Source organism: Leptonychotes weddellii, chromosome 9 (genome assembly GCF_054177405.1).
Source record: "Leptonychotes weddellii isolate Sample4059 chromosome 9, ASM5417740v2, whole genome shotgun sequence".
Taxonomy (NCBI): Eukaryota; Metazoa; Chordata; class Mammalia; order Carnivora; family Phocidae; genus Leptonychotes; species Leptonychotes weddellii.
Window position 1 is genome coordinate 117,566,306 of NC_138377.1, and position 11,612 is coordinate 117,577,917.

General features: G+C 48.7%; 1 protein-coding gene across 7 annotated transcripts in view; it reads right to left on the reverse strand.

Moving 5' to 3' along the window:
- The window catches only part of SLCO3A1 (solute carrier organic anion transporter family member 3A1), a 298,502-nt gene extending 296,644 nt beyond the window's left edge, over positions 1-1,858 (reverse strand). For 2 of the 7 annotated variants that reach the window (XM_081831623.1, XM_081831620.1), the window contains exon 1: positions 1,541-1,856. In XM_081831623.1, the coding sequence (XP_081687749.1) occupies positions 1,541-1,720 (180 nt within the window). In that variant the 5' untranslated portion in view covers positions 1,721-1,856. Of the gene's footprint in view, positions 1-1,540 lie in introns of all 7 variants that reach the window. The other 5 variants (XM_081831626.1, XM_081831624.1, XM_081831625.1 and 2 more) reach the window with 4 other exon arrangements.
- Between the last annotated feature and the right edge of the window lie 9,754 nt (positions 1,859-11,612).

Sequence of the window (11,612 nt, forward strand, 5' to 3'; positions counted from 1 at the left end):
GGGCCACAGGTACTGTCTGCACTGTAACTACAGAGAAAAGTGCATTTTATAGAACAGAAATCCACACAGAAAAGAAAATGTGCTTTTGGCTACAGGGTTCACCTGCAGCATAAAAGTCAGGGATACACAGAGACAGGGATTTAAAACACTTTCATCTCACAAGGAGCAAAGGAAATGCATTTGATTTTCAGAAGCCCGGTAAGTCTGTCACCCCAGGAAGAGAGAGCTGAGCTTGAACAACCCTCTGTCATAACCCCAAAATTGACTTTACCCCCCCACTAGAGACCAAACCTGCCCGTAGTTCCCTCTGACAGCAAGCCCCCGAGTCTTTGGAGACCATTTATGAATGGTGCCCTGTCCCAGCAGTCTGGCCCTCATTAACTGTACCCCAAGGCCAGGAAGGAGGGATTTACTGGTACATCAAGTAGAGCACAATTCTATCTGTGGATGCGGTTATCCAACAGCCAAAATCTTGTCCAATTCTATCTCCGTCGAACTTGTTCACTAACACTCAAAGTCTTTGACATTTGATTCCAGTTGCGGGTCAATCACCAAGTAATGATTTAACACTATACGCTCTGAAAAAAAAAAAAAAAAAAACTTCTCCTGTGTAGGCAGGGCTGTACTTGGGTCTAGAAGTGCACCTCTCTAACTCAAGCTGGGACCACCTGCGCGGGGCAGGACCAAGCGACAAAGTAGGTATTTGACAGTGCTGAGTCATTACAAGCTGTTTCCTCTGATACGTTATGCACCCCTGGGCCGTTTGAGCACTAATATCCCCCTTCGGAAGTCAAATGAAAGAGATGTACATAGTGCAAAATGCTGCAACCCCCTTGTGGGCGAGAGACCACGGTGGGGAATCGAGGTCTAAGCGTGGGTAGCAGAACTATACAAACTCGCAGCTGCTCTCCAGGTACCGAGTAACTTTATCCCAGAAGCCGAAAGATGGCTATTGGGATAGGGAGAGGGAATATTCCCCCTGCAGCCGTGGCGCGGATCAGGGCCACACTCGGGCGCATTTTACTCTAAGCTGTTAAATCCCCCCGTAATTGGTGCATGGAGAAAGCGCCCGGAGAAAATGATGCATAATGGATTTGTTCTCCAGGCGGCTGGAATGGAGAGTAGAGGACGCAGGATGCTAACCGGCTTTTCTTCCCATGTGCAGGTCACCTGAAAACCGCGCTGCCTGCCTCTCCGAGGGGGCTCCTGAAGTCACCCTCTGGCTGCGCTTTCCCGGCGGAGAGGGGAACGGTTTCACGCCCACCTGCCCGCCGCCTCTCCTCCCCGGGCACCCCCGGCCCCCGCCGGGCGCGCGAGCAGCTGCCGGCATCCGCGGTCCCGCCCGCTCCCCGCTCGCTCGGCAGCCCGGGCCGGCAGCTCCCCCGGCGGCCGCCTCTGCACCACTCGCCAACCTCCGCGCCCGGCCGAGGTCATGCCCGCCTGCCCCCGGGCCCGGGCGGCCCCCTCCTCGTGCCTGCCGGTCGCCGGAGCGCCGGTCTGGGGAGGGGGCCCCCGCGGCGGAGTTGGCACGGGGACTCACCAGGTAGGCGCCCACCGTGCCCTGCGCCAGCATCAGGGCGCACTCGGACACCAGGAAGATCTTGATGTTAGAGAAGCAGGACACCTTCTTTTTCTTCTTCTTGTTCCTCTGCCCCTCGTCCCCCTGCAGCTCGCCGCTCCGGCCGCCGCCCGACGAGCCGCCCGGCTTCTTCCCCTGCATCTTTCCCCCGCCGCCGCCGCCGCCGCTTTCCCGCTCGCCCCGGGTGTCGGGGCCGCTGCCGGGCGGGGGTGTGCGCTGCGAGGCTGTGTGCTGTCCCCGCCCCGGGCCCGCGGCGGCCGCCCCCGTCCTGCCGGGGCTGGAGAGGTGGAAGGCACAGCTCCTCGCCGCCGCCACCGCCGCCGCCGCCGCCGCCGCCGCGCGCGCTCGCCCCCTTCCTCCACCTCCTCCTCCTCCGCCCTCCCCGCGCCTCCTCCTCCGGCTCGGGCTGTGCCAATCACAGGGGCTCCTCGCGCCGCCCGCCGCCGCCGCCGCCGCCGCCGCCTCGCCGCCCGCGGACGCCTGCCGCTGCCATCGCCAGCTTCCCCTCGCCCAGCCGCGCCGGCGCTCGCCTCCCCTGCGTCTGCCCCGAGGCCCGGCCGCCTCTCGCCGCCGGTGCGCCCTCGGGGAGGCCGGAGGGGGACCCGCTCGGGGCGCGCGCGGGGGGGTGCGGGGGGTGCCCCGGAGGGAGGAAGGCGGTGCCCGGCCCCTAGATGGCGCTGCGGGGCGCGGGGCGCCGCCGCCGCCGCCGGCGCTGGGCGGTGCTGCGCGAGCAACTGGGGGCGCGGAGGTGGGGTGCGGAGGCGCCCCGGCTGGGCGGGGACCGAGTGCTGCGGAATCGGGGCGCTAGACGCGAGGAGGGGAGGGCCGGTTTCTAGGAAGAGAGAGAAGACCGAGTATCCAGGAAGGGGTGGGCGCGCTCTCGTCTCCTCCGCCCGGCTATTTCTGGGGACAGATGTTGCGCCCCGGGGCTTGGGGAAGTGCCAGAGGTCAGAGCTGCTTGAGGCTTCCGAAGCCCGCCGGCCCCTGCTCCTGCTCCCCCGGGCCCCTGGGCGTGCGTAAACGGCTCCCGACCGCGAGGAAAGAAAGCAACTGAAGCACCCCAAGGGGGAAGTTCGATTATCCCGTCAGGAACCGCACAGACTGTCGGTCGCCCCCCAGCCACACGGTCTAGGTAGCTGCAGGGTCGCAGCGACCCCAGCAGAGGGCCTTGTCCAGCCCTCCCATCTGCCTGGAGCCTGTCCTCAGGAATGATGCAGCCAAGGCTAAAGCCAGCGGGAAGCGGTTAGCCACAGGCCTGCCTTGGTCCCCAGCCCTCCCCTCATTTTGTGGCCCGGGCCTCTCCCCTGGCCTTGGCCTGAAAGCTCGCGCCCCGTGGCAGCCGCTCTTTATAACCATCACCGGGAGTTTGGGCCACAAGTCACCACCAGTAGGATCTGCTTCCTATTGGAAGCTCAGAAAAACTGGGAAGGACTGGATCAGTACCAGGAAGCACTCAGCAGCTTCTGCTGGGGCCACTGGGGGGCTCAACCAATTATTTATAAAGACTTTACTTAATAATGTCAGAGAAAATGTGCCATTCTCCTAGGCTCCCGTGTACAAATGCAGGCTTAAATTTGAAACTGAATAGCAATTAACACTGCGTAATGTTTACTTCCTCCCAAAGAACTTGAATGAGAATGGATGGTATAATGTGGGGGTGTCTTCTTGCCATACCATTTAAATATAAACTGCTTCATCCTGTGGTTCCAGACATGATCTCACCTAGACTTGGTGTCCCTTTCACATGCTTCCCCTCTTCTTGTCTTGGCTGTCTGCTATCGAATTGGCTCCCCCCAACACAGGTCTTTTACCATTTTCCCAGATTCCTGTCACCAGGGGCTGCACCATTCCCCCGAGTCTCTGTCACCTTCTTGCAGCTCCTCCCCCACTCCCTGCACCCTCCCCTCACAGCTGACAATTTCTACTGAGTCGGGCCTCTCGCCTGCTTCTGGGCCCTCTCCAACACTCTGGCTTCAGGGGAGCACCTCCATTCTTCTTCCTGAGAAGACCCTTGATGAGCTAGCTCCCTTCCTGCCTCTGTGACTTGGGCCTGCAAAGCTGAGATGTTTACTTGTCCCTGAAGCTGTTGAAATAGCATGCTGAGTGCGTTATAGTCCTTAAGTGTTGTTTACATACTTTGTAATCACAAGAGCTAATGTTTCTCCCATGCTTCCTCTGGCCAGGTCCCATTCTAAGTGCTTTACCTGCATTTACCATTTACACCTCACGACCATCGTCTAAACTAGATACGATTATTAGCGCATTTTACAGATAAGAAAACAGAGGCCCAGGAAGGTTAACTAACCTTACCGATGTCACATATCCAGTCAATGGCAGGGCCAGCCTCTGAAACCAGTCCAGGTTCTTAATGACTCCCTGTCTCTTGGGGACAGCGGAACTCATGGGTTTCTACTTTCTAAATGGAGACTCAAAGATACATAGTGACTAGCCCAGTGTCACACAGATCAAAAGGGACAGGACTTGAATCCAAGTCCAACTCTCTTTGCTCTATACCACATTGCCCTGTGTATAGTCCAAGAAGGACACAGGCTTTTTTCAGTTTGGGGCATTTATTTTAGATAAAAACTTAACTGTCTTTGGAGACATCAAACACTTCTGCTGCTAATCCACAGAATTCTGGATTAGGGTTGTAGCTTCTTCATATAATTAACAGTAAGCAGCCATGAAAATAATCCTGTGCCTGAAGCCTGAAAGAGTAATCCAAGTCAGCCTGAAGGAAATCAGGTGTCAGCCTCACAACCATCAGAAAGAAGAATTTAACACGTTCAATTTCCTTCCCTCCTTGCTTGTCCTTTATTTACCTATAGATCCGGGCTCCGGGGTTGATGAGGTGGGTTTATGAGCAGCAGGTTCTTCTGCTTGGCTTCTCTCCTATGCAGAGAAAGCGGCGGAGAACAGGGACCACCCTCATATCTGCATAGCACATGACTGCAGATGAAGTATGTTAATGCCCTGTGTATCATTCAAATCTCCCAACAGGGAGAGCTGTTCTTATTAGTCCCATTTCACTCATGAGTAAAAGCAGCATTTTCCACCCCAAGTTGGGAGGAATGCCCAGGAGGAGGAGGGAGATCAAGAGGGGATTTAGCCCCACCATGATCTGTGGTTTCCCGTCCAACTAGCCTCTGAAATGAACCATTGACCATCACGTGGCGAACAAGGCAAACAGAGCTCAGAGCCCATCCCATGCCTCAACTGGGCAACCTTAAATGTTGCCTTGGAGAAATGCTGCAGCCACCACTTACAGCCTGGACCCTTTTCTGTCATCTATCCCCCTAGCGGTGGATGGTGAATTTAGGGAAGGTAGGCATTACAAAGGCCCAGAGGACCCTCGTGATTATTGTTGCCTCTCTACTCCTTTTCTGGGCTAGGTTCTAAATTGGACTTTCCTAAATTAGCTGAAAATATTGCTAGCTGGGGCTGGGGATGCATGACTCCTCTCTTTGTTGGTGACTAGAGGTATTCCAAACATAGAGAAGCCATGTAATCTGGAAATGTGATGTGGGGAAGCATGAAGATCGGGTGACGTGGGAAGATAGACTGACTTTTGATTCTGAAAACGTTAGTAAGCTGTACATAAATGCTTGGTGATTAGGATTTGGAGAGCTTTTCTCCCCCACTTTGGAAAGGACCATCAATTCGTTTATGTGGGAGAGAAGTGGGTTAACTTCATGGCCAGGGAAAAAAAAAAAAGTGACAATATCTTTCACTGTTACTGGGCTGTGGCAAGATTTCACAGCAAGCAGCCTCAATGTAATTCAACACAATGAGAAACTGTTGTTCAAGTAATTCACATGAACCATCCTTTGCCAGCTTCAATTTTGTTCACAGGCAAATACAAAGTTGAAAAATAAATGCAAAGAATGATTTCTGATTGTCACTGGGATGGAAAATAGATGCTTAGATTCTCACCCTATGGATGGATTTTTTTTTTTTTTTCTTTTTCTGAAAATACAGCAATCATGTATTGTGTCCAACCAAGGATAGAATTGGAGCCAGGCCAACTTCTTTGGCTTGAAACTAATATTTGGGCTGAGTTGAAGCTTATTTTCTCTCTCCCGGAGTTTTTCTCTCCCCACCCCCACTTTACAATTAGCCTGATCCATATGCCTTTCTACCAATAGCCTGTGTTTGCTACTGACTATATTCATAGTTCTACATTTTTAAATTATATTTCTTAATTTGAATATATCCTAAAGCTCAGCAAAGAAGTGAAAAGGATAAACATCAGTGTAGATGCAATTTTAAGAATGTGCATCCAAAATCCAAGGGAAACGGAAGGGAAAAAAAAAAAAAGAACGTTCAGGGAAATTGGAGAATAGATAGGAGAAAACTCAGGATTTAAAAATGTGTTTTATTTATGCAAAATGAGCCTTGAGATGAAAGAAGCAACACAAATGATAAACATTTACCAATATTAGTGTATTTGGGGAGCTCATCCTTGGCTGCCTTCGACTGATATGTGGGTAAATAGAATGGGTTTACCCAAATAGACTGTTAGTTTCTTAAGAGCAGAGTGTTTTACTTTAAAAATAAAGGAGACTTTGTCCTGCTCAGCATCTAACAGGCCTCCTGCCAAGAGGCTTAATACTTATGATTAGGACAGGAAAATGACCCAGAGGGTGTCAAGGTTTATAGAAAACTTCCTTCCAGATATGCTCCCCAGGGACCTGCTTCTCCATCCCTGTGGCTCCTTCTTACAGCAGGAGTTGAACTGGAGTGCCTCTCACTGACACAATGCCTTTTCTCTCTCAAGGGCAAGTGTCCCAGTTTTGCTCCCAGTCTCAAAAACGCACACACACCCTTGTGTTTTAAGGATGGCTACTGATACTAAATGTGAGCCAGTGAAATGAGCCAGCCCTGCAAATGTTCAGAAGGCCCAACAGCCTCTCTGGCAAAGAGGTGTGGGGTTTCAAGGCTGATAGCATGCCAAGAGTCTCATGGGTCCCAAGCCCGGCAGAAAGTGGCCACAGCTGTCTGCACCCCGAGGGGTGGTGGGCTCCGGCCCTGGGTACCCCAGGTGGTCATGGCACACGGCAGCCCATGAACCCTCTGGCTGTTGGAACAAAGGGCATGTGAGAAGACCAGGAAGGAAAACCCCAAGGTACAGGACGCCACTAAAACCTAAATCAAGAGTATGAGTAATAGAGAAAGCATCCACAATGAGGGAGTGGAACACCCCTGCTCAGATTAGGGTCCTCCTCCACACCCAGCTTCCGTCCTCCAAACCCTGTCCAACTCTCCCTCTATGGAAGGGTGAGGAGAGCAACAAAATGAAGAAGGCCATCCTACCTTCAACTGCCCATTCTGGGCTGAGTTGTGGCCCCTCAAATTCATATGGTGAAGCTCTAACCCCCAGTACCTCAAAATGTGACTGAATTTGGAGGTAGGGCATTTAAAGAGGAGATTAAGGTCAAAGGAGATATTTAGGGGGACCTTGATCCAAGAACACTGGTGTCCTTACAGAAAGAGGAGATTAGGACACAGAAAGTCAGACAGAAGGGCGACCACGTGAGGATTCAGGGAGAAGAGAGGATCTGCAAGTCAAGGGGAGCAGCCTCAGAAGGCACCAAACCTGCTGACACCTTGATCTCAGAATTCTAGCCACCAGAACTGTGAGAAAACAAATGTCTATTGTTTCAGCCACCCAGTCTGTGATACTTTGTTAGGGTAGCCCGAGCAAGCTGATACACTACCTTACCCCTCTCCCCAGCCCTTCACACACATACACACACTCCATGCTCCGGTCATAATTAACTGCAGTCCCTTGAGCTCACCATGCTTTCCCCTTCTTAAAACGTTTGCACCTGCTATTCCCTCTGCCAGGAATGCCTTTCCCTCCCCCTTTCTTCAGCCGGCTCACACCTACCAGCACCTTAAGATCCAGCTAGAATGTCACCTCCTCCAGGTAGCCTTTAAAGAATACCCTCTCGCTCATGCCTTCCCAGCTCCCCCACTGCCTCCCTACCACCTACATCCCCTTACCATCTATGTCCTCCTCTGCCCTAGCGTTTGTCCTGTTGTAGAGGGTACTCACTGCCCTTCTCCCTGACAAATCTCTGATCAGTGCCTTCCATCTCTATGTTTCTGCCCCTGGAGGAGCCGGGCCCAGAGTGTTCAGTAACTATTGGGCAGAGAACAAATTAGTGAGGACACAAGAAGTGATCCTTCCCCACGCCCCAGCTGTGGGACAGGACAAAATGGTGGGAGGCAAACAGACAGGGGGCATGATAGTCGCAATAGCTATAAAACCACATCTAGTGAGGCAGGAAGTGAGAGTCTTTCTGGGCTGCCTTCAGGAAGTGAGAGCAACAGAAACTGCCCAGAGCCCCACCATTGAGTGTGTGGTCCATGGACCAGCAACCCTGGCGTCACCTGGGAGCTTGCTAGAAATGCAGACGCTCAGACCTCAGCCCAGATGTTCTGAATCAGAATTCAAATTTTAGCAAGATCCCCAGGCGATTCATATGCATGTAATGATTTGAGAAGAATAGAACCAGCCTAGGAAGCCATCAAAAGGAGCCCAGAGCTAGGCAACTTCCAGCAGCCTTGTAGATTTCTGTGTATTCCCCTTTCCCTTGTGTATGGGGCTTTAGAAGGGAGGACAAAGAGCAACAATTGGCTCTAAAGAAGATGCTGGTTATTTTCATTCTCCCGGAACCCTCACACCATGGAGTCCCACAGCGCGCGGGTCACCTGACAAGGCCGGGGACCGAGAGAGGGGTCCATTTTGTGTCTGTTGTTTTGGCAACACCTTTGAACCTCAGAATGAAAGCTAGGATCCTGGACTTCAAGATCATGAGGGCTGCCTGAACTTCCCTTTCCCAGCTTGCCTTAAAATACCCATGAAAACCCAAAAGGGCTGCCAGGACTTAACTGGGCTGAGACCCCAGATTCTAAATATGGATTATCCAGTTTCTCAGGGAAATGGCCCTTAACACAGGCTGAATGGGATGACCAAGGAAGAGTGCCTCTTTCCTCCATGGGGAGAAAGGACAAGAGGGCTCTACATGGGGGATCTGGGCTAATTCCCCAATCAGAAAACCTGACAGACAGTCACCTCTTGGCTGCCCAGGAACACTCAGCTCAGGGCTCGCATCTTGGTAAGTCTATGCAATTGTAAATCCCAGAAAAGCACAATGGGCCTCAGTGAAAGGGGTGGGTGGTTGCAGAGTATGTCCTGGGATAGAAAGTAACATAGTAATACAGGGAGTGGGTAATATAGTAATATAGATGGGGGTGGGGATGGGAAGCCCATGTTTTCGATTATCTAATGCTATGTAACAAGCCACCCCAAAACTTAGTGGTTTAAACAATGATGTTCATTTATTCATTTTGCTCAAGAATCTGCAATCTGGGCAGGGCTTGGTGGAGAGAACTGGACTCTACTGGAAGACTGAGGGCTGGAATCATTGGAGGTCTCACTCATTCACATGCCTGCGTCCTAGGCTAGAAAGGCTCAAACAGCGGAGGGCTAGAAAAGCCATGCCTTCAAATAAAATCTTTAAAAAAAAAAAAGAAAAAGAAAAAAGAAAAGCCATGCCTTCCTGGCATCTCCGTTTGTGGTATTTCTTCGTGATGTCTCCAAAATGGCAAACTTGAGGAAGCCAGACTTCATACATGTCCACTCAGGAGTCCTAGTGTCCATACCTCAGAAAGAAAATGGGACTTTTATGACCTTGCCCTCAGTCATGCAGCGTCATTTCTCCTGCATTCCGTTGGTAAAGAGAGCTACAAAGCTCCAACCAGACTCAAGGGGAGAGATCACAGACCTCACCTCTCGATGAAAGCGGGTCAGTGCCACATTGTTAGAAGAACCTGTGGAATGGGGAGCGCCTGGGTGGCTCAGTCAATTAAGTATCTGACTCTTGATTTTGGCTCAGGTCATGATCTCAGGGTCATGAGATCAAGCTCCGGATTGGGCTCCGTGCTCAGCAGAGTCTGCTTGTCCCTCTCCCTCTGCTCCTCCCCACTTGCACGCTCTCTCTCTCTCAAATAAATACATAAATAAATAAAATCTTTAAAAAAGAAGAAGAAGAACCTATGGGATGGGATATATATATTGCTATGGCCATCTTTGGAAAATACAACCTGCCATGTACATTGAAAGCACTGTATTCTTAGACTCAAAGCCCCTCATACACTCTTTCAGGCCACAAAAAGACTATGAAATATTTCAAACTATTTACTAATTAATTCACCTCCCATTTACAAAGAAATAGTTAGGGAAGCAAGAGAAATTCCTGCCATGATGGAGCAGTACCCATTGCTAGCTCGGCACTGGAAGTCATGGAGGGTATGCACCATAACTTGCTCTCCAATTTAATATTTAAGAGGAAGATTCTAGCAGATCCAGAGTACAACCATCTTGGATAGATATCTCTGTTTAAGAAGGAATGAGTGTGTCTGTTTTGAGAGGTGGATAAAGATACATTGAGTCTATGAAAAATATTCTATAACATAAAACAAGGGACTCCCTAGACTAGTGAGGCAAAGAAAAAGCATGCTTGTTTAAAAAAAAAAAAGGAAAACTTGACTAGATAAGACAAAAAATTTAATCCTGCTGTTTTGTGTTCTTAATAAATACTTTTCAGATATACTTTCTGAAATGAAAAATAAAGTGTTAGATGAAAAAGATGATGCTTGAGATTCTAACTGAATTAGAAGAGGAAGCTGGCAGATAAGACTAGTACTCAGGTAAGCCACAGATAAAATTGTGCAATTGAAATCTAATTTGGAGGCAGTAAAGATCAGAATCAAAATTGCAGGAAACCAAATAAATGATATAGAGAGCAAGCTAGGTAAGTTTTCTATCAACGTAGAGAAGAGAAACAAAGATAAAAATGATTAGAGAAAAGATGGGTGACTTGGTAGATCACAAATAAAGACTTACTACATGGATAAGAAAGACCCTCCCCCCCCCAGAAAATTATAAACAGAATGAACAATGTTGCTGCAATATTAAAGACCAAGAATGGAAGAAAACTTTTGAAACTGAAAAAAAAAAATTGAATGCACAATTTAAAATAGCTCATTATTTCCAAACAAAATTAATGAAGAAAGATTCACAGTTAGTTATAATCTAGAAAATTTGTTTAAATATAAAGGATTTTTTAAAATTCTGCCAACATCCAGACAAAACATTAAAGTTACTTATCATCAAACGAAAACAGGCTAAATCAACTGTGTATCACAAAACTAGATGCCAGATGATAATGGAACAAAGTCTAAATGGTGCTGAGAGAAAATGCTTATGACTCAAGCTGAAACGTTGCTAATTTGCAAAGAAAACAAAAAAGACATTCTTAGATATTCTAATCAAGAGCTCAAAAAAGATACCACCCTTGCACTTTTCTTAAAAAATTTACATAGAGATACGTTCACATGGAACAACATAATAATTAAAGACAAAAACTCGAGAAGAGCAGAAGTGGGTTCAAAAACATTATGACAGTCCCAGCTAAACATTCTGAATTAAGTAAAAAAAAAAAAAAAAAAAAAAGTTGTAAATAAAATAGCAGCACAAATGGAAAGTTTTTGCCATTGTTTCTTGAAATAGAATAACTAAAAATAAGGCTACTAACAAATTGGTCTGTAATTCCAAATGATATTGGCAAAGATGGGGGAAAAGAGTATGTGGGGAAGAGAAGGGCACTCCATTCCTCATCTTATAGAAGGAATCAAAAATTATCATAGTGCTCATGAACTTGATGGAGAATCTGTGTATTTGAGTGTGATTTTGAAAAACCTAATTAGAATAATTCAAGAGAATATATGCTTGTAAATATTGGGAAAATGAAAACCAAGAACAATTACAATATTGGGAAGAAAACAGTATAATACGATAGTCAAAATCATGGGCTTTTGAGTTAGGGAAATTTGTTTTTTGAAAGTAGTTCTGGCACTTACTCACTTTGGTCTAGAAAATTCAGAGCCTCTTTTCCTGTCTGTAAAAGTATAGTAACATGGGGGCTGCAAGGATTAAAGGAATCTTTATCGAAAGAACTTAGTC